Source organism: Arxiozyma heterogenica (genome assembly GCF_036370985.1).
Source record: "Arxiozyma heterogenica strain weizmannii chromosome Unknown scaffold_17, whole genome shotgun sequence".
NCBI classification, from domain to species: Eukaryota; Fungi; Ascomycota; class Saccharomycetes; order Saccharomycetales; family Saccharomycetaceae; genus Arxiozyma; species Arxiozyma heterogenica.
In genome coordinates, this window is record NW_027042670.1 from 694,708 (window position 1) to 715,165 (window position 20,458).

The 20,458-nt window shown below is 29.5% G+C and overlaps 12 protein-coding genes across 12 annotated transcripts; 9 read left to right on the forward strand and 3 right to left on the reverse strand.

Moving 5' to 3' along the window:
* Positions 1–69: 69 nt before the first annotated feature.
* Positions 70–1,041, reverse strand: TUM1 (thiosulfate sulfurtransferase; the record flags this gene model as incomplete). The annotated part of the gene is made up of 1 exon (XM_064858252.1): positions 70–1,041. One exon carries the CDS (start codon positions 1,039–1,041, stop codon positions 70–72), a length of 972 nt encoding a protein of 323 aa, XP_064714959.1.
* A 635-nt stretch (positions 1,042–1,676) lies between these two features.
* TMA16 (Tma16p) lies at positions 1,677–2,219 on the forward strand (the record flags this gene model as incomplete). The annotated part of the gene is made up of 1 exon (XM_064858253.1): positions 1,677–2,219. The coding sequence occupies one exon, from the start codon at positions 1,677–1,679 to the stop codon at positions 2,217–2,219; it is 543 nt and encodes a 180-aa protein (XP_064714960.1).
* A 325-nt stretch (positions 2,220–2,544) lies between these two features.
* PWA37_001635 (uncharacterized protein) lies at positions 2,545–3,039 on the forward strand (the record flags this gene model as incomplete). Its single annotated transcript, XM_064858254.1, has 1 exon — positions 2,545–3,039. One exon carries the CDS (start codon positions 2,545–2,547, stop codon positions 3,037–3,039), a length of 495 nt encoding a protein of 164 aa, XP_064714961.1.
* Positions 3,040–3,684: 645 nt separating this feature from the next.
* Positions 3,685–5,478, forward strand: PWA37_001636 (uncharacterized protein; the record flags this gene model as incomplete). The annotated part of the gene is made up of 1 exon (XM_064858255.1): positions 3,685–5,478. The coding sequence occupies one exon, from the start codon at positions 3,685–3,687 to the stop codon at positions 5,476–5,478; it is 1,794 nt and encodes a 597-aa protein (XP_064714962.1).
* A 321-nt stretch (positions 5,479–5,799) lies between these two features.
* Positions 5,800–8,307, reverse strand: TRE2 (putative zinc metalloprotease; the record flags this gene model as incomplete). The annotated part of the gene is made up of 1 exon (XM_064858256.1): positions 5,800–8,307. One exon carries the CDS (start codon positions 8,305–8,307, stop codon positions 5,800–5,802), a length of 2,508 nt encoding a protein of 835 aa, XP_064714963.1.
* Positions 8,308–8,844: 537 nt separating this feature from the next.
* On the forward strand, positions 8,845–9,375 carry CDC31 (centrin; the record flags this gene model as incomplete). The annotated part of the gene is made up of 1 exon (XM_064858257.1): positions 8,845–9,375. One exon carries the CDS (start codon positions 8,845–8,847, stop codon positions 9,373–9,375), a length of 531 nt encoding a protein of 176 aa, XP_064714964.1.
* Positions 9,376–9,934: 559 nt separating this feature from the next.
* Positions 9,935–10,564, forward strand: HNT3 (DNA 5'-adenosine monophosphate hydrolase; the record flags this gene model as incomplete). The annotated part of the gene is made up of 1 exon (XM_064858258.1): positions 9,935–10,564. One exon carries the CDS (start codon positions 9,935–9,937, stop codon positions 10,562–10,564), a length of 630 nt encoding a protein of 209 aa, XP_064714965.1.
* Positions 10,565–10,772: 208 nt separating this feature from the next.
* On the reverse strand, positions 10,773–12,080 carry RPT4 (proteasome regulatory particle base subunit RPT4; the record flags this gene model as incomplete). The annotated part of the gene is made up of 1 exon (XM_064858259.1): positions 10,773–12,080. The coding sequence occupies one exon, from the start codon at positions 12,078–12,080 to the stop codon at positions 10,773–10,775; it is 1,308 nt and encodes a 435-aa protein (XP_064714966.1).
* A 928-nt stretch (positions 12,081–13,008) lies between these two features.
* Positions 13,009–15,072, forward strand: GCD1 (translation initiation factor eIF2B subunit gamma; the record flags this gene model as incomplete). Its single annotated transcript, XM_064858260.1, has 1 exon — positions 13,009–15,072. One exon carries the CDS (start codon positions 13,009–13,011, stop codon positions 15,070–15,072), a length of 2,064 nt encoding a protein of 687 aa, XP_064714967.1.
* Positions 15,073–15,802: 730 nt separating this feature from the next.
* On the forward strand, positions 15,803–16,849 carry GPN2 (GTPase GPN2; the record flags this gene model as incomplete). Its single annotated transcript, XM_064858261.1, has 1 exon — positions 15,803–16,849. One exon carries the CDS (start codon positions 15,803–15,805, stop codon positions 16,847–16,849), a length of 1,047 nt encoding a protein of 348 aa, XP_064714968.1.
* Positions 16,850–17,634: 785 nt separating this feature from the next.
* DSE3 (Dse3p) lies at positions 17,635–18,981 on the forward strand (the record flags this gene model as incomplete). The annotated part of the gene is made up of 1 exon (XM_064858262.1): positions 17,635–18,981. One exon carries the CDS (start codon positions 17,635–17,637, stop codon positions 18,979–18,981), a length of 1,347 nt encoding a protein of 448 aa, XP_064714969.1.
* A 708-nt stretch (positions 18,982–19,689) lies between these two features.
* Positions 19,690–20,013, forward strand: RBL2 (Rbl2p; the record flags this gene model as incomplete). The annotated part of the gene is made up of 1 exon (XM_064858263.1): positions 19,690–20,013. The coding sequence occupies one exon, from the start codon at positions 19,690–19,692 to the stop codon at positions 20,011–20,013; it is 324 nt and encodes a 107-aa protein (XP_064714970.1).
* Between the last annotated feature and the right edge of the window lie 445 nt (positions 20,014–20,458).

Sequence of the window (20,458 nt, forward strand, 5' to 3'; positions counted from 1 at the left end):
TATACATATATATATATATAAGTACAAAATGCTATATTAATAAAAGGAAGATGACATATACAACCTTATTTACAAATCTTTAATAATTAACGAAGAGTCATCACCATTTCTTAGAGCCCATTCAGTCCATGACCCATCATACAATTTAATATTTTTATAGCCAGCATGTTCGAAAGCAGTTTTTATGATAGCACCAGTGACACCGGTACCGCACATGGTATATATTTGATTATTTTCTAAATCTCTTTCCACATCTTCTTTACTCTTAGTATTACCATTATTCTTACGAATAGCTTCAATAATAATATTTTTCATATCCTTTGAATCAGTTGGGAATTGTTTGGTCACAGGATCCAATACGTCTACAAATGGTAAAGATTGAGCTCCTGGGACATGACCAGAAGAGAGCCCAGGTCTTGGTTCTGAATCCACACCTTTAAATCTACCATTTGATCTTGCATCGAACAGTTGAATTTTACCATCGTGGAAATGTTTGCTTTGAACTAATTCCATCATTTCATCATACTTGACAACTTGTTCCTCCGAAATGTCTTTATTGATATTATAATTGTTGGTAGGTGTGTATGGGGAGAGTTTATCTACTGAGGACGTTTCAATTGGACCATTTAATTTTTGATATTCAGTGAAATTATTTAAAAGATAGACTTCAGGATGGCCAAACAATGCTAAAGTCCAAGCGCAACGAGGACTACTAAAATTACCTATTCTGTCGTAAACGACAAGAACATCATTAGGCAAGACACCGAACTGATTCATTGCTTCCGCGAATTTGTGAGCTGGTGGTGCCATATGAGGATATGGAGATTCGGTGTCTTTGATGCTGTCAATATCAAAAAAGATTGAGCCTGGGATTCTTTCCTGAGTCAAAAACTCTTCTTTAGCGTTACGATTCGCATTTGGCAAGTACCAAGTGGCGTCAACTGGTATAATTCTTTTTGCAGCACCAAGTTGTTTTGCTTGTTGGGCTTTTAATAATGTGATAAATTCTTGTGGAGAAATCAACTTGTATAACACGGACATTGTTTAGAACAGAATTGTATATATATATGTATGTATAGCTAAATATCTGTAATATTAGGTGATTGTGCCTTTAAATTTAATTGACTGGTAAATATATATTATAAAATAACACAAAACATGAACCTAAAAAACTCTACACATACACACACACTCAATTACTCACTCATATCTATATTTATATATACATATATATCCAACTTTATAAGCAATCATTAGTGAGTCATGCACTATTTTCCGTGTATCCTAACAATAAAAATGATAATAATAAAATTTACTACTACAAAAAAATTTTCCTTCCCGCTTTCCTACAGCAAAAAGAAAAAAAAAGAAAAGAAAGGATTAAAAAAAACGGAATTCATCGAGAAAAAAAATTAAAAAAAATTTTTTTTGTACCGAAAAAAATTGAAAAAAGAAAAGAAAATAAAGAGAAAATTGGAAGATTCGAAATGATGAGATGAGGAAAATATGAAAAAATAACAAGAGATTATATTTGGTAGAAATAAATGTGTATGTATGTATGTATGTGTGTGTGTGTGTGTGTGTTTCAATGCAAAACGGATAATTACACATTCTTTTTTGAGTGATCAAAGATAATGTGCAAAGTGTATCCACAAAGATATTGATATATAAGAATAATGCCATTATCCAAGTCGTTATCAAAGATACATAAAAACTTACATATCAAGAAGAAAGCTACAGGGAAAGACGTTACAATACATCCAAATGGTCGAAAATTCAAACAAATTAATCGAGCCACATTGAGAGAAGCGAAGTTACAATCAAAGAAAAAGGAATTTACAGAAAGAAGATCGAATGAATTAGCACGTGTTAAGTTCATTCAAGATTTAATAAATACACTAGATGAATATAAAAACTGTACAAAATTCGACGCAAATGAGATAGCTAGTTTTATTCAATTATTTATAAATAGAGATGATGAAGAGATTGAAGAATTTAAATCCAAAAGAAGACCAAATAGACCGCCACATAATAAACAGGTCTTGTTAGAAAATAAGAAAAAACTGGAAATGGAAGAATTTGATAAAGGTTTCCAAATACCTGATTTGACTTTAGAAGAAAATGTTAAATTTTTAAGGAATTGGAACGGATCATTTGGAGCCATGTCAACTTTAAAATTGATTAGAGTCAATTCTAAAGGTGAGATTGTTATCAATTAATTAAGTACATGTGTATATAGAAGGGTAAAGGAATAATAACGCATTATATGTAGGATTTTTTAATTTTCTTTTTGTCTGTTTTTATTTTTTATTTTTTATTTTTTCGTTAAAGAAAATAAACAGAGGATAAAGAAAGAGAAAAACCGATAAAGAAAGTTATATTATGTCTATGGAACCTTTTCACCTCATTGCAGTTAACAAATGGAAAAAGTGAAATGAACTTAAAGTGAAGTCTTTATCCTAATTGTTCTTAAAAAACTTAGCCTAGATTTTGCTTTTTTTTATTTTCCTTTCATTTTTTTTGTTGGTTTTTAAAAGTTTACATATGCGTATCAATTTAGACAATATTTATCCTACACATGACGGCCTTATTCTAAAATTAAATGAAACATGTCCTAAGGAACAACAGACAAAGGATCTGCAATTAAATAAAGACTATTCTAAGTTAATATATGTCAACAATGAAATACCTGTTGGCTATATAAATTGTGATTTAATCACCAACAGAAAGTCAGATAATGGGATATATGTTTATTCCATAGTATTACTGTCCAATTATCAAGCTGTTACTGATCTAAATATTTTTAATTATATATTAGATTATATCATTGATTTGGCCAAAACCAATCATCAACGCTATATTACTTTATATTTACCATGGGATTATGATACCAACCCCGTAAAATCATCCTTTAATGAAGTTGTTAGATGGTTCATAGACCACGGAGACTTCAAACCTCTATTTGAGAATAGTTTAGAACCCAATGAACTAGATGACTGTAGTGGAGCTCAAAAAATAATTTTAAGAAGACAATTATAAGAGATAAAAATATTACCCTATCCATATACACACACGCACACGCACACGCATATATATAGTTAGTTATATTACTAAGCAGCCACAACATATACAAATGTATATACCACCTTCGATTAATAATAATTTCTTCCTTATCTCTCACTTCTTTTTAACTGCGGTTTCCTTCTCTTTCTGTTCTTCTCTTGCATTTTCATTTCAGTCAATAATTTCAATTTTCAATTTTCAATTTTTTTTTCTTCTTTTTTTTTACATTTTCTTCTGAAAAAAGAAAAAAAGTAAGAAAATAGAATTTCATCTTTCTTTCTTTCTTTTTATTTTACAGACTTTTTCAAATGTTGAGAAAAGAAAAAAATTTTTTATTCTTAATTTTCAATGACATTTTACATAAGCTATACAAGAGGATCTCTGAATGATTATGTCAGGGAGATGAAGAATACCACAAGGTTATAAACTGTATCAAATTCCATTATTATAATTGAATTTAAGTGTCTTTGTCTATGAGAACAGATAATTGAGCTTTATTACCTTTTTTTTTTTTTTGAAGTTATACAAAAATAAAAAGAGCAAACCAAAACAATAAAGAAAATAAACAAATATATATATATATAGGTAAACAGATAAAGATAAAGATACATACAGCCAAAAATGATGTCTCACAATGTTAATAATATATCGAATATGGCTCAACAACAACTGATGCAAAATAGAGTCCAGGTTACCATTGCTAATTGGCAAAATGGTTCTTTACAAGATGTATTGAATTTTATTAGCAGAAATGCTCGCGTCTCCATAATGAATGCAACTGTACAAGGTTCTTTAGTCGTTGGTTATGTGAATAACCAACAGCAAGCACAAGATGTTAAAAAGTGGAATGGTGCAAAATTTGCAGGTAATAATTTGAAAATTGATATTGGCCCACAGTCTGGTTCAAATTCCAGTAATGGCACCTCAAGTACTGTCCAATTTCTTAGAAATCTTATTTACAAAAGATATGATCGTCAAAACAAAATGTTGAATTTAGGTGAATTGATCAACGATCCAGAATTGGTTAATAACAATATGTTTAGTGCCATGGCTAGACAATCGAAAGTCCTACCAGCTGTTTTAAAGGTTGCATCTAACGAAACTGAGTTAAAATCAATAGAAAGTTTAAACTTAGCCAATAATAATTTGAAAGATTTGTCACTAATATCCAATTTACATTTAATATTTAAAAATTTGAAAAATCTTTGCTTAGCCAATAACCATTTCAATAGGTTTCAGGTATTCAATCAATGGAAGAATAAATTTCCATATTTAAGAGAATTGTTAATGATTAATAATCAAATCTGTAATGATAGAATGTATCGTACAGAAATGTTGAATATTTTCCCTAAATTAACAATATTAGACAACACTTTAGTTCGAGACGAAGCTAAATTAAAATCCGTATTTTCAATCATGCCAAATATAAATCAACAATTAACTAAATTCCAACCATTTTTCTTTGAAGATCAAAACATTTCCAATATTTCTACTAATTTTATCTCCAATTTCTTAAATCTTTGGGATCAAGACAGATCCCAATTATTAAATTTATATACACCACAATCTCAGTTTTCAATTGCCACAGATTCCTCAGTTCCAAGTTCTACAGTCAAAGAAGCTGATCAGAATCCATCGTTTGGTCATTATTTAACTACATCCAGAAACTTTACCAAGATTTCAACACCTAAATTATTACAAGAGAGATTAGCTATAGGTCCGGAACAAATCAGTAAGCTTTTCAATTCTATTCCCAAAACCAAGCATTTCTTAATAGAAAATCCAAATGATTACTCAGTGGAGGCTGTAACATACCAACAAGTCAATGGATATTTGATTACTTTGCATGGCTATTATGAAGAAGTAGATAAACCTCTAAATGACTCTGTTAATGGTAATAATAATAATAAAAAGACTTCAATGAGAAATAAAAGATATCAAAATAGTTCAAATAATAAAAGACTATCTAAAAAATCATTTGATAGAACTTGGATAATAATAAACAATGCTTCTACTAATTCTATCATTATTGCCTCCGATCTATTGACAATTAGATCCTACTGTTCACCATCGTGGCATATTGAACAAACACCAACGCCAACGCCAACATCAAACCAACCTGTAATGAATCAAATTATGAATGTTAGTACTTCTATTCCATCTAATAGTACTGTGCCAATGACACCAGCAAATAATTCTACTATGATATCTCCACATTTACAATTACCACCTGAAATTCAAGCTAAATTAAGTCCGGTTCAGTTGGAATTATTAAACAAACTACAATTACAAACTAAATTAAATTCAGAATACACATATATGTTGGCTGAACAAAGTGGATGGAATTTTGAAACTGCTATTGTTGGGTTTCAAAATAGTGTAGGTAATTTACCTCCAAATGCATTTATACAATAATAAGTTATAGAGAGTTATATTATATTATTTATATATAGATAGATAAATATTTACTTTGATATATATATATATGAATAAATATTAGTAATATACTCGATGTTTAGGTATACATACGTCTATGTATGTTAGAAATTCGTAGGATAGTTAAGACTACTTAGTGAAGTAGATGAATAAAATAAGACAATTTTGACAGTGCTACAATTTTTTTTTGTATACAGAGTTATCTATAGAGAACAGAATAAGATGAAAAACAAGTTTCAAAAATATGCCAATGATTTGAATAATAGTATATACTGTTTTATATGCGGTAAATTCTATAAGTTAATATTTCAAATTCTCGGTTGATTCTTTAGAAATAGAGTGACCTGCTTCATTTAAAACTTTAGAAATTATGTTAAGTTGTTCTTGTGCACTATTCCAATCTTCTTTCCAAATTGCATCATGAAAACCTGGGAACAACCATAAGTCTTCCCTTAGAATCACACCATCATTACTGGTCTCAACAATATTAAGATCAATACCTTCAATAGTACCATAGTCAGTCCAAAAGGGTGGACCAATAATGATATTCTTATAGAAAGTTCTCTCGGGTAAACCATATTCATAGATTGTCTTTTTACCAATATGACTTAATTTTAAATTCCACGCACACCTTTGTTTTGATATAGACAACGGTTCTTCTACTTTGATTGAATGATTTTTAATTTTGAATTGGGAATGCCATTTTAACTGCCATTGGATCCATTCCTGACTCAATTTTTTCCATTGTAACAAACTTCTAATTATGTTTTTGAAATTTAATTGTCGATCATATTTGATCTTCAAGTCAAATACTTTTTCATTGATAACTTTAGTAAAATGTAATAAGTTGAATGGTATCATAGGAGCGTCTGTCAATCTTAATATAATACCAATTGTGTAATAAATATTGGCTTTAATAATATTTTGATATTTTTTTTTATGAAGTTTACCTTGTATAGAATCAAATGTGTCCATGAAAGAATGAACTGGAATATTTTTATTATTAACAATCTTTGATGTTATGGCTGCTGTTGGAATACCGTTTGCCAAAAACGGTGTCCAATCCCCATATTTACTCATTGTAGTAACATTCTTTGATAGTATTGACCCAATTCCATGAAAATTTTCAAATAGTGGTTGCAATAAGGGGTGTGCCATGATATCTATGTTTTGGTCTAATGACAATTGACTAATATCTATATAAGAATAGATCTCTTTTTGCAATCTTAAAGATTCCTTTTGAACAAATTCAGTGGACCCAATATAGTTATATTCACTACCACCAAATGATATAAAGTATATGCTTCTTAATGGGACCCAATTATATTTAAACTTTAATTCTTGAAGTAACTCCATAATACTTAACATATAAGTTAATCCCATATTTGGAAATAATGCACCTGGATGTAAAGAATTTCTTACAGCACCAATGATTATTGCTTTCTCTGGTTGTTCCCTTCCTTCAATTTTACCCATAACATTATAAATTGGTTGTCTTTCCTTTATCACACTGGTTACATTTATTTTACATTGTATATCATTGCCATTACCACTATACCAACCATTCTCAAAAAGGACAGAACCCTTTGAATCAAATTTAGATTGAATCAATTTTCCCTGGTTAGATGATATTGATATAATAGAAACGTATGGTAATAATTCAGTTCTTTTTGAATTCAAAAGGTCAAGATATCCATGAGATGAAGCTTGTACAGACAGAACATCGCCGGAACCATATTGCAATAACCCAGCACTCCTCTGTTGAATCGCATCATTAAAATCTTCACCGTATTCGTTTGATACAAATATAATACCTTGTGCGTTATATTTTTGTGCTAAAAGAATTTGCTCACTTATTGGAATTATATCATCTGGTGCAAAATGTAATAAAATAACAAACGGGTCCTCAAGCAGAAACTTTTTTGTTAATTGTAAATAATCTCTTTCAGTGCCATAATGGCCATATATGATATTGGTCTTGTTCAGTTGATCATTAATTGTTAACGAAACAAAATTTAATTCATTTAGTTGAATTTCAACAATTTTGTTATCTTCGTCATTTTCGGTGTTTACACTATTATAAAATAAAGAGAGTGTAGACTTGTTCATCAAATCAGGATAATTCACGTAACCCTCATACTTTTTATCTGCTACATCCTTTAAATGAATATTTTCCATATATTTTTTTATGTAATTTTTTATAGCCATGTCTCCTCTAGTACCTGATTTATGTGGCATAGAAGTTAAATATTGTAAATCTGTTTCAAATTTATTCAAATCAATATGATCATTTACATATTGTAGTAGCATATCATGATTAGAAAAGGTGGTTCCATTAGAGTATTCAAATATAAAGCCAGATCTCCATATAACCCACATGATTATGGATACAACAAGCATATATAAAAATCTTTTCAAAATTAGTGGGTTACCAAACTGAGTTAAATACTTATCCAATTTTCTTGTCATTAGCCTTTCAAATTCAGAAAGTGGTTCGATAATGCTAGTTTGTATTGGAACTATTATATTATGTTTTATCTTATTATAAATGGTATCACCTGAAGTAATACTACTATTAATGTTAGTGGTGCTACTAGAGTTGTTATTATTTATAAAGGGAAGGTTGGTATGGTCATCGTTGTTGTTGTCACCATTATTATCTTCATTAGTCATTTGTAAATTTTCCAAATCGAAGAATTCCATTTCATCTGTCTCTATCAAATTAACCTCTGTGGAATTTCGACTCATTTCATTATTTGTTTCTCCAATTATAATATCGTCTTGTATTCTAGAATATCGTCCTACCATTTTTTTTTCTGATATATTGTTATCTTTTTTCAGTGTAAATAAAACAAATTATTAAACAACATCAGTTATATACACGCAGATATAAATCACTATGGATTCCTGATTGATATGGAGTTGTAAATATTGGCAAAAAGATACGATTACACATGTGATTTACACTCCCAAACAGATTAATTTGACAGACAATATGCCTTTAAACAAATCTCATTGTAAAGATTTTTGTAACTTTTTTTTTGTATTTTTCTTTTTTTTTGATCTGTTGAATTTTTCATTTCTCGAAGAATAAAATATTCAATGTTTAATCTGTGCTTTCTTCAATAATAAAGGAGAAATATATAGTTGCATAGTTAGAGGTCTTTCATGAATATATTATGGAAAGGAGGTTGTGGTGGATTTCAAAAGAAAAATATATAAGAATATACAATATTCAGGCTTTGGTGGTAAAGAAAAGAAGAATTGTACTTTCATTGAGGTAAGTGAGTTGAAAAACAAGATAAAAAAAGGAAAAGCAACAACTAATAGAAACATACCATAAGAATGATGAATAATTTGAGAAATAGAGTTTCCAATCCAGGAACTGAGGGATATAAAGATACAAGGGTCAATATTAATGCCAATATTAATCAAGAATTATTGGCTGAACAGAAACAAGAGATTTATGAAGCATTTAATTTATTTGATATGAATAATGATGGATATTTAGATTATCATGAATTAAAAGTAGCATTAAGAGCATTGGGTTTTACATTAGATAATAAATCAGTAATTGAAATTATTGACAAATACGACAGTTCTGGTAACAGATTAATATCGTATGATGACTTTTTTATAGTATCTGGTGAAATGATAATGGATCGTGATCCAATGGATGAAATTAAAAGGGCATTCAAACTATTTGATGAAGATAATACAGGTAAAATATCTTTAAAGAATCTGAAAAAAGTTGCACAAGAATTGGGTGAAAATCTGACAGATCAGGAGTTAAGAGCTATGATTGATGAGTTTGATCTTGATGGAGATGGAGAAATCAATGAAGATGAATTCATTCGTATATGTACTGATAATTAGAAGACAGGATTAGTGTTCCCTTTGACATATTTCCTTATTTAAGCTTTGCAAAGGTAGACATGTATTGTTAAAAGCAAATCAATCGGTAAATAAATAAATATGCATATTAAAGAAAGAAAAAGAAAAGAGAGACAATTCATAATCAATTTTTGTAACTATTATTCATATTAATATATATTTATTACAATTTTTTATGGCGTTGTCTTATATTACTTTGCTTCATCTTTTTAATTTTTAGCTTTTATTAAATGAATCTTTAAGTAGATCAGCTGATGCTTAATTATTGTATAAATATTATATATATATAGCTATCTGATGGGCTTTGTTATCTTGTTTATTCTGGTTCTGAAGGGTATGTGTTTATGTTATATATATATTTTTTGTTAGATTCGTTTTTTCATCTCTTCTTTTAAATGGTAGTTAGATAAAAAACGATGAAAACCTTTGAGATAGCTTGATAGGAAAAAGAATATTGGTTATAGAAATATTTCATCTGAAAGAAGCAGTTCTATAACTGTGAGTAAGTCTATTACGATATGGAGAAATTAATTGTATTAAAATGTCATGGTCATATGCTTTATCCCCATATATTCTCCATCCAGAGACATTTGATGAGAATATAGTAATTTATTTTGATGATAAGGCTACTATTATTACTGATCAATTCAATAAATCAGAATATCATTTATTAATATTACCAAGAGATCCAGAATTAACTAAAAAGCATCCATCAATAGCTATCAACATTGAGTTAAAGAACAATATTTTACAGAAGTATATTATATGGTGCCAAAACTACATTTACGAATCCTTTGTTGGAAAATTTGAAATATTAACAAATGATCTAACTGATAAGAATTCGTTTATAAACAATTTTATAAAAGTTGGGGTACATAGTGCTCCATCAATGAAAAATTTACATATTCATGTTATAACTAAGGATTTTCATTCTATGAAGTTGAAAAATAAGAAACATTATAACTCATTTAATACAAGTTTCTTCATTGAATATGATCAATTACCCTTAGACACGATACCTGATAAAGAAGAAATAGAAGATAATGCTATAAAGAAATCTGATTTAATATGTAGTTACTGTCACAAAAATTTTGGTAATAAATTCAGTCAATTGAAGAAGCATTTGGATATAGAGTTTAATGATCATTTTAAAATTAAAGAAGCAGAATAAAAAAAAAAGAAAAATATAGATGGAATAAATTAAACCAACTTTATATTCCATATTTTTATGGATACAGGAAATTTAGAAAATAACAACAGGGAGTATAAGACATTTTCAAGTACAACCTTCTTCATTTTACTTTATTTATCTTTATCTCATTCCTATCTATATTCCCTATATATTTGCTAAAAATTTACCTCTTCATATATATAATGGATTATAATTTTTGATATTCTAGAGTACCTTCTAACTTCTTCACCTCAGCTACTTTTCTAACAGCCTTCATTAAATCTTCCGGTATAATATGATCACGATCATCTCTAATAGCAAAAAAACCAGCTTCAGTGACACAATTACGAATATCAGCACCGTTGAAACCATCACTCATTTTTACAGCGGCCTCAAAATCAAAATCACCATGTTTTTTAACTTTTGAAGTATGTATTTTAAAAATTTCCAATCTACCTGCTTCATTTGGTAAAGGAATTTCAATCTTTCTGTCTAGTCTACCGGGTCTTAATAAAGCAGGATCTAAGGTATCTGGTCTATTAGTTGCCATAATGATCTTTGTCTGACCCAAATTATCGAACCCATCCATTTGTGTTAACAACTCCATCAAAGTTCTTTGAATTTCTCTATCAGCAGATGTACCTTCACTGAATCTTCTGCCACCAATGGCATCAACTTCATCCATAAATATAATACAGGGCTCGTGTTCTTTGGCGTAGGCAAACATCTCTCGAATGATTCTTGCAGATTCACCGATATATTTGTCCACGATACCAGAGGCTGGAGAAAAGATGAAATTTGCACCAATGGTAGCTGCTACTGCTTTAGCTAATAGAGTCTTACCAGTACCTGGAGGTCCATATAATAAAACTCCCTTTGGCGGCTTTATACCTACTCTTTGAAAGATTTCAGGGTTTTTCAAGGGCAACTCTACGACTTCTCTTAATTCTCTGATTTGTTCAGTCAACCCACCGATACCATCAAAGGATATCTCACCTTGTTCGAATGTAGTCATGTTATAAACCAATGGGTCTGTTTCTCTTGGTAAAACCCTCATTATAGTCAATGTAGTGATATCCAAAGTAACTCTAACACCTTTTTTCAATTTTGTTCTATCAACAGAGTTTCTAACACCTACGATATAACGAGGACCAGAAGATGCTTTGACTATATATTTTTCAGTGGATAACTCTTTCATGACTTCACCAATCAGCTGCCCAATGGATTGTAACGCTTTAATATCATTTTCAGTCTTATCGAATTCAGCTTCCAAATCTCGTATATTTTGTCTACGCGCTTTCAATTGATCATCAAATCTACGATGCTCCATTAATTTCTTCTTAAACTGTGTCAATGCCTTATTATATGCTTCTTTTTCAGGATCGACAGATTCTGGGATATTAGAAGTCTCTTGAACAGACGAATCTTGAGGAGCTATTGAGTGTTCATTTGTACTAGTTTCTTCTTGAGCTTGATCATTTAAAGCTGCTAATAATGGATCTTGTTCCTCACTCATGTTGTGTATCTGCGTGCGTCTATGTTTATGTATTAATATTTATATTTATATTTGTATTTGTATTTGTATTTGTATGACTACTGGGAAAGACGTTTGAATGTTCAGACTCATGTACTATGATCTTCTATAGCATATTTTAACAAACGTATGTTTGAAGTTAATAGAACACACTCGTCAACCAATACATTATAATCCCCTTTCACTTTAAACAAGCTTCTTATCAGTGGCAAAATAAAATGCAAAAGAAAATGAAACAAAAACAAAAAACTCAATTCTTCTTTTCTTTTTTCTTTTCTATTTCTTTTTCTTTATTTTTTTTTTTATTGTTTTGGTTTTTTGCTTTTTCCCGCAAAAACTGCAGCTGGAGGTATGGGTGTTCTAAACACATCATTTGTGAAACACTCAGACATCAAATTTTCCTATTGTTTGTGGGTTTTATAAGTCACGTGAGCATAAAAGGCGGGTTTCTGACGGATTTATTTCTGCGCTAATTCCTTTAGAAATCCGAAAAAGAAGAAAAAAATTTTTTTATTTTTTTTTTCCATTTTTTGTTAATTGTTATTGTTTGTTATGAAGAGTATTATTATTATCATTATTATTATTATTATTATTATTATGAGCAAACGTGCGAAGCTTCGATGAGTGAGGGAAACTGTGAGGTGGAATGAAATGATGTGGATTGCTTGACGTTAGTTGTTGACGAACAACAGATCGATAGCATCATCTTCTTCGTATTCCAACAAAAGTACTACCGCACCTTGGTGTATATTAATTATAGTTGTTAGTGCTGGATTAAAATATACAGGTGATATCTGTTTTTTTTTTTTTTTTTCATTTTATTATTACTATTAATTTTTTTTTTTATTGTCAGTTGTCAATTGTTATTAGAATAGAGAGAAATCTAGATATATTGAAATAAAAAATAAAAATGCAATTACAAGCATTCATATTCTGTGGTGGGGGGCATAACTTATCGCCTTTTTCAAGTTCTACCTTAGGTGAGTTTAATGATAACCTGGAACAATCTGGTCTCAAGGATACTTCTAATACTAACTCTAATCCCACTGATACTACTGCTTCTATTTCTGCTACCACAAATATAAACATAGATACAAAGGCAAGGACAAAAACAACTAGTAGTAATAGCAGTGGTAACAATGATACAGCTAACAATGATGACATTGTTAACATGGATTTCGATTTAGATTTCGATTTCGATATTAATGATTCAATTATCACAGCAACCGGTCATTTACCAAAAGCATTATTGCCTGTAGCTAATCGTTTTATGATTGAATATGTTATTGACTGGTGTGATCAGGCAGATTTTCATGAAATTAATATTGTTGCTCATAAAGATGAAATCGATATTATTAAGTTTGGTCTTTCTGAATTTCTTAAATTGAGATATGAACAATACAAAATTATTGAATCAAACTTACATTCACATACTAATAATAATGGTGGTAGTGGTAATAATAACAATCATAATCATTGTAGTAACGGTGGTAGTAATTTGAAGATGGAACATTTGAAAAAAATTAATTTTATACCTACCAGTTCAGCATCAATGGGACAAATTTTGATTAATGAGCTTTTGCCTTTGATTAAAATGGATTTTGTCTTGTTACCATGTGATTTCATCACTGATATACCACCACAAATCTTCCTTGACCAATATAATAACAGAGACGACGATAATTTGGCAATCTCTGTCTTTTATCAAAACGCTTTGGATAGCACCTTGGATAAGAAAAAAATGAAGAAAGATCAAATCTTCACTGTTTATAACGATGATTTTGACCATCAAGAGGTTCAAAAACAACCAATTTTGTTGGATATTTATTCGAATGAAAATGTTACAAAGACAAAATATCTACAGATTAGATCACATTTGTTATGGAAATATCCAAATATTACTGTTTCTACTAAATTGTTGAATTCTTCTATATATTTCTGTTCTTATGAATTATGTCAATTCTTAAAGAAACCAAGGAAACAGCATCATAATGATCATAGCAATAGCGTCAATCATAATAATCATAATCATAATCATAATAATAATAATACCAATGGCGATACAAGTTTAGCTGATAATAACAATTTAGATGTCGGAAATATTAATGATCTTAATTCACAAAAGTTACCCTCTAATAATAGTATTGATAATGAAAACAACACTCATAAACATAAAAATAATGGTGATGATGATGACAATTCTCAAAATAGAAACTCATGTGTCATTAATCCATCATATTTCAAACATAACAATAACTTGTTGATTCCTGATAGCATTAACACAAATACAACTCTATCTAAATTATTTAGAGATTTAGCAAGAAGATCCTGGAGACATGTTAAAGAAAAGAGAGAAACTGTTGGTATTTTTATCCTACCTAATCCATCATTAGCCACATTTATTCGTTCTAATAATTTATCTACATTGATGGATGCAAATAGATTTGTACTAAAGATCAAATCAACTACATCGTCTCTGATTGCATCCTCATCTGCTATTGGTGCAGATGCATTGGTTGATCCATCTGTTATATTAGGTGAAAAAAGTTCTGTTAAATTGTCTACTATTAGAAATAACTGTATTATCGGTAAAAAATGTCGTATCAGTGGTTCTATAATCTTAGATGGTACAGTTATTGAAGATGAATGTATCTTAGAAAACGTTATTGTGGGTCCTAATGTACGCATTGGTGCAAAAAGTAAATTGACTAATTCATATATTGAAGGAAACTATGTGGTTGAACCTAAATCAATGATAAAGGGTGAAACTTTAATGAAGGTTATTGAAGATGAAAACGAATTTGATGAGGATGGATACGCAATATACAATGGATCTGATTATGAAGCTGATCATTTGAGCAGTGATGCAATTTACTCCTCCTCTGATGTTGATAGTGCAGACGATTATTATCATAACAGTGACGATTCATTCGATGATGATGTACATGATGCACATGATTTTTTTGAACGTTAGTTGTTAGGCTTATGTATGTTCACGTTAAAATAATAAATACAAAGAATAATAATAGCAAAGAGATAAAAAACATTATAATATAACATGTATTGTATATCGTGGAATGTCCTTTTTTGTAGGTTACTACTTACTTGTAACATAATATATATATTTATATATTTTCATAAAAGATAACATAGAAAATGGCACTATTTGATACAATTTAATATCTTTTATAATAAACAATTTTGATCCACACAGAAAATTATAAATTTTTTTACAATATTTATACATAAATATTAATCTACTCATATTATATTACAATATAAAACTCAATATCCAGTATTATTTATTTGAACAGTGGTTTTTTTTTTAGTCTTACTACAAAATATTTTCTGTTATTTTATAAAGATTTCTTTTTCTTTTTTTTATTTTCATTTCTTGCAATTCGGAAATTTAGAAATTATTAGTAAATGAAAAATTGTTAATCAAGTATATGTGGTAGTGATAATAATTATGAGAAAGTGAAAATGGGTAAATAATAATAATAATAATGATAATAATATAAACTTCTGGACTGCAAGTTAAGATATCTGATAAGATTTTTAAGTAAAAATCAGTTGACATATTCGGACTGTCTTTTTTACCTGAGTTTTTCAGTGTTTTGAAACATATACTAGAAGAGAAGAAACCAACACTTTATACCATTTTTCTACTTTTAAGATCATTGATATTTTGACTCTTTTTTATAATGTCATTCGCTCAAATTGTTATTGGACCACCAGGATCCGGGAAATCGACTTATTGTAATGGATGTTCTCAATTTTTTAACGCCATTGGGAGACACTCCCAGATCATTAATATGGATCCAGCAAATGATAACTTACCATATCCCTGTGCAATTGATATTAGAGATTTTATCACCTTAGAAGAAATCATGTCTGAACAACAGTTAGGACCCAACGGTGGATTAATGTATGCCATGGAATCCCTGAATCAATCCATTGATTTGTTTATTTTACAGATCAAGACATTAGTAGAACAAGAAAAAGCATACTTAGTCTTTGATTGTCCTGGGCAAGTGGAATTATTCACACATCATTCTTCTCTGTTTCATATCTTCAAAAGGCTGGAGAAGGAATTAGATATGAGATTTTGCGTCGTTAATCTGATTGATTGTTTCTATATAACGTCACCATCTCAATATGTTTCTATTCTCCTATTGGCTTTACGGTCAATGCTTATGATGGATCTACCACATATAAATGTATTTTCAAAGATAGATATGTTAAAATCATACGGTGAACTACCTTTCAGATTGGATTATTACACCGAAGTACAAGATTTAGATTATTTGATACCCTACATAGAAAAGGAGACTAGTGGTAGTCCGTTAGGTAAACGATACAGTAAATTGACAGAGACTATCAGTGAATTAGTTAGTGATTTTGGTCTTGTTTCATTTGAAGTCTTAGCTATTGATGACAAGGAAAGCATGATTAATCTACAGAGTGTTATAGATAAAGCTAATGGTTATATTTTTGGATCTTCGGAGGTTGGTGGAGATACTGTGTGGGCTGAGGCCACTAGAGAAGGTGCAATGAGGGAACATTATGATATCCAAGATAGATGGATTGATCATAAGGAAGAATATGATAAACAAGAGTTAGCAAGAAGAGAACAATTACTGAAAGAGAAGAAAATGGAGGAAAAGGAGATTGATGTAGATAATGAGGATGAATGGGATAGAGCATTAAGGGAATGGGAAGCAAAACAAGGAATGGAATATCACCGTTAAGAATCAAGCAATATTTTCGTAGCAATACTAAATGATGCTAGCAACAGTATTGTATGGAATAAATCATATGTAACATATAAATCTATTTATTAAATAACTATGCATGAAGGTATTGAAATATTCAACGGTGCCATAATTTATTGATTTATTCATCACTTCAGATATATGTATTTTTCCCTAATGCCATTAAAAACTTTCTACTTTAATAAATATGTGAACAAACTCTATTTATTAAGCATAGGAGTTACTCCTCAATATACACATCGTGAAGCAATAAATACCAAATGTTCAATGCAATATTTGTGGTTCTGTATCTGTTTGTCTTCGTAAATCGACTTCTTGTGTTCCACAATTGTTTTTCTTTTTCTGGTAACGACATCGGACCTCGACAAATCTTCCTTTTTAGGCAAAGATGACATTAAAAAAAACCCAGCGCCACAAAAGCATAAAACCAGCACCAATAAATAATAAATTATACCAAACAGTAATATCTATTTAATAGAAATAACAGTAACATAATTGACACATAGATTATGTAACGGTAATCGATATTTGTATATATATATAGAAATGGTTGTTGCAGAATATGCTGGTTTTGGGAGTCCTCCTTAGAGATTATCTCTTTGAAAATTCTCATTATTTGATTCTGATTTTAGCTTTGGCTTTGATATGTTTTGGTTAGCTAAAAGTTTTACTTAAACATTTCTATCCAATAGGTTTTGTCTTTTTGTAGCTTTTTTCATTTAGTATACGCATAAATACCAACTATAAGAACACAAGAAACGATGCCTAGAAAATTTTTAGGGGAAAAAATTGACCCTAATGTTGATGCTATTCGACCTGCTTCAATGACACTTACATCAGCAGATTTAATGAATATTCCAACATTTCAGTTTGAGGATGATCCTGTAAATTCGGAAGATATTGATGATCATAAATATGGTAAAAGATTATCAAGAAAATTCGGTGGTACCATGAAACTTAAGAAAACGTTAGAATCAGTCCCTGGAATTTTTATTCATGATTATAGGAAAAGATTGCAATTAGATAGAGAAACACAATTTCGATCTAAAAATAATAGCAATATTAGTGGTATTATTATCCCTAAAATTTCACTTTCTCGATATGGGAATACAAATAAATCAAATAACGAATTAAGACCAAAGAACTTGCAAGAGCGTAGAGTTTTACAGAAAAGGATTTCATCTAGAAAGTTATTTGATTTGCATGAATTGCCGGAAGTTAAAGAAAAGGTGATTAATGATGAACAATCATTTATATTAGATGAAAAGACAAACAATGACAAAGAAAATTTTTCTAAACACATAAAAAATCTTAATGATATAACTACTTCTAATAACAACGATAGTGAGATATTTCAGGATATTATTTCTTGTTATAATAGTGAAGAAAAGATTGCAAATAAACAACAGGCAACTGTTTTTAATCGTGAATTAGAAAGAGTTTTAAGTCATGTTGTCAAAATTGATAATATGAATAAGATGCAAAGGGAATTTGGAGCAAAAGATATAAATCATTTATGTTTACCTACAAAAATAAATAATATGCCGTTAACTCCAACATTTAATTCAATTGACACACAGTTAAATGTACTTGATGGTTGTAATGAATTTACAGAATCTACTCCTTCTAGTTCTATGACAGAGAGAACATATTCCTTGAATTCACCGAACTTATCTGCAACCATAGATTCAAATTCTGCATATAATACAGCATTGGAAGACTTTGATTCTTTGACCGATTTATCTATTACAAAGATTCCGTCTGCTATAAGTGATGAAGATACGAAAAAGTATTTATCGCAAGGTTTATGTACTATGTCTTTAAATGTTCAGAATAATACCAGAAGAACTAATCAAATCAAGGTCTTGAGGTTAAGAAAAATTGAAATAAAACCTACAATTGCAACGTTAGATTATTCAAATGGAAATGATACGGAGTTGGAGGAAGATGATTATATTATTTCACCTCAGTATCCTACAAAACAATCATTAATGGTCCATCCTAGAGTTGATACCATTCAACAATTACAGGAAAAAATAGATCATATTAAGTTAGCAAAACAAAATACAATTCTATCCTTATCCAGTAGTGTATATTCGGAACGCTAGTACCTATACTTTATTCTATTTACTAAATGTTTAAAATACTATCACGATCCGCTATTTATCACATTGTTGATAATAGTATTTTACATATAGTTAATAATAATGTGGGCAAATACCAAGATTGCAATAATCATTGTAAGCCCATTAAGTATAGTTTAATGTAATTATATTCATTATATAAATAGTTAGCAGCATTATACCCTAAAAGTTTTTATTATGAATAGGTTGTAGGATATGGTATGTCTTTATAAGTTGTTGTTTGGTGCAACACGCTATACAGTATGGTATACCAGGCATTGGATATGATTCAAGCAAAAAAATAATTATTTATGGGATACCTTACAGTATTGTGTCATGCGTCCTGGGATGTAAATTTGATAAAGTTGTTTCTCCTTTGTATAGAGTCTTCTTCCTTGTTTCCTTTCTTTTCTTTTCCTTTTATTTTATTTTATTTTATTCTAGATAGGTGGTAAAATTCAAAGATTAAAAAACTCACAAGACAGCTGAAAGATTGTGTACGCACACCCTAGCGATAATAGGTTTGAAAGAGTACTATTACAATATTAAGATACAATTTAACTAGAGTTAGAAATTACGTCAGGATATTGATTTTGTCATAGTGTTAACAAGATAGTAAACAAGAGGAAGCATATCTATCCAATTTTAACTTATTATATACTATTGACATAACTTAACAACTAATTTTCAGAGATGGCACCAACTCAATTAGAGATTAAGGTTAAATCTTTACAAAGATTAATGAAGGAAGAAAACTACTATATTCAGGAGAAGAAAGATCAGAAAGAACTTCTTGAAAAATTAGAAGCAGATAAGGAGGTTGATCCATATGAGTTAAAGAAACAAAAAGAAATTTTAGAGGATACAGAAAGATTGTTACCTATATTATACAATAAAATCAGACAATTTAAAGAAGATTTAGAAGAATATTTAAAAACATATGAAGGTGATGAAAACACTGATCTGGCTGTGACTATGGTTTCCAAAGCCAATGATATGTTAGCATCAAAGGTATGATTTTGCTCTTCCCTGTTGATTTGGTCTGGTATATATATGTATATATGTGTTTAATTGCAACATAGCTATAAACGAAGGTTCTCCCAAAACTGATAATCTATTACATCAATAATTCTAATATTATATATAGTTATAAAAACAATAGTTTGGAAGGTGCTGTCTTCATATGAATATATGTAAAGTGAATATGTCATATTCTTTTTGTTGAAGTATTTTTTTTCTATTATTAACAATCATCGAGATTCTTTTGCTAATATCAACTAATGATTTAGGATCGAACACAATATTCTTTCTCAAATATTTAAAAGATGTGTGTCTACAATCAAAAAAAATTACCTGAAATTATATATGTACTTGAACTTGAAAGCTAACGATCTTTAAAACAGTTATAAACAAAACTTAGTTATAATATCATTATCCACTATATTGACTAAAAAACCAAAGA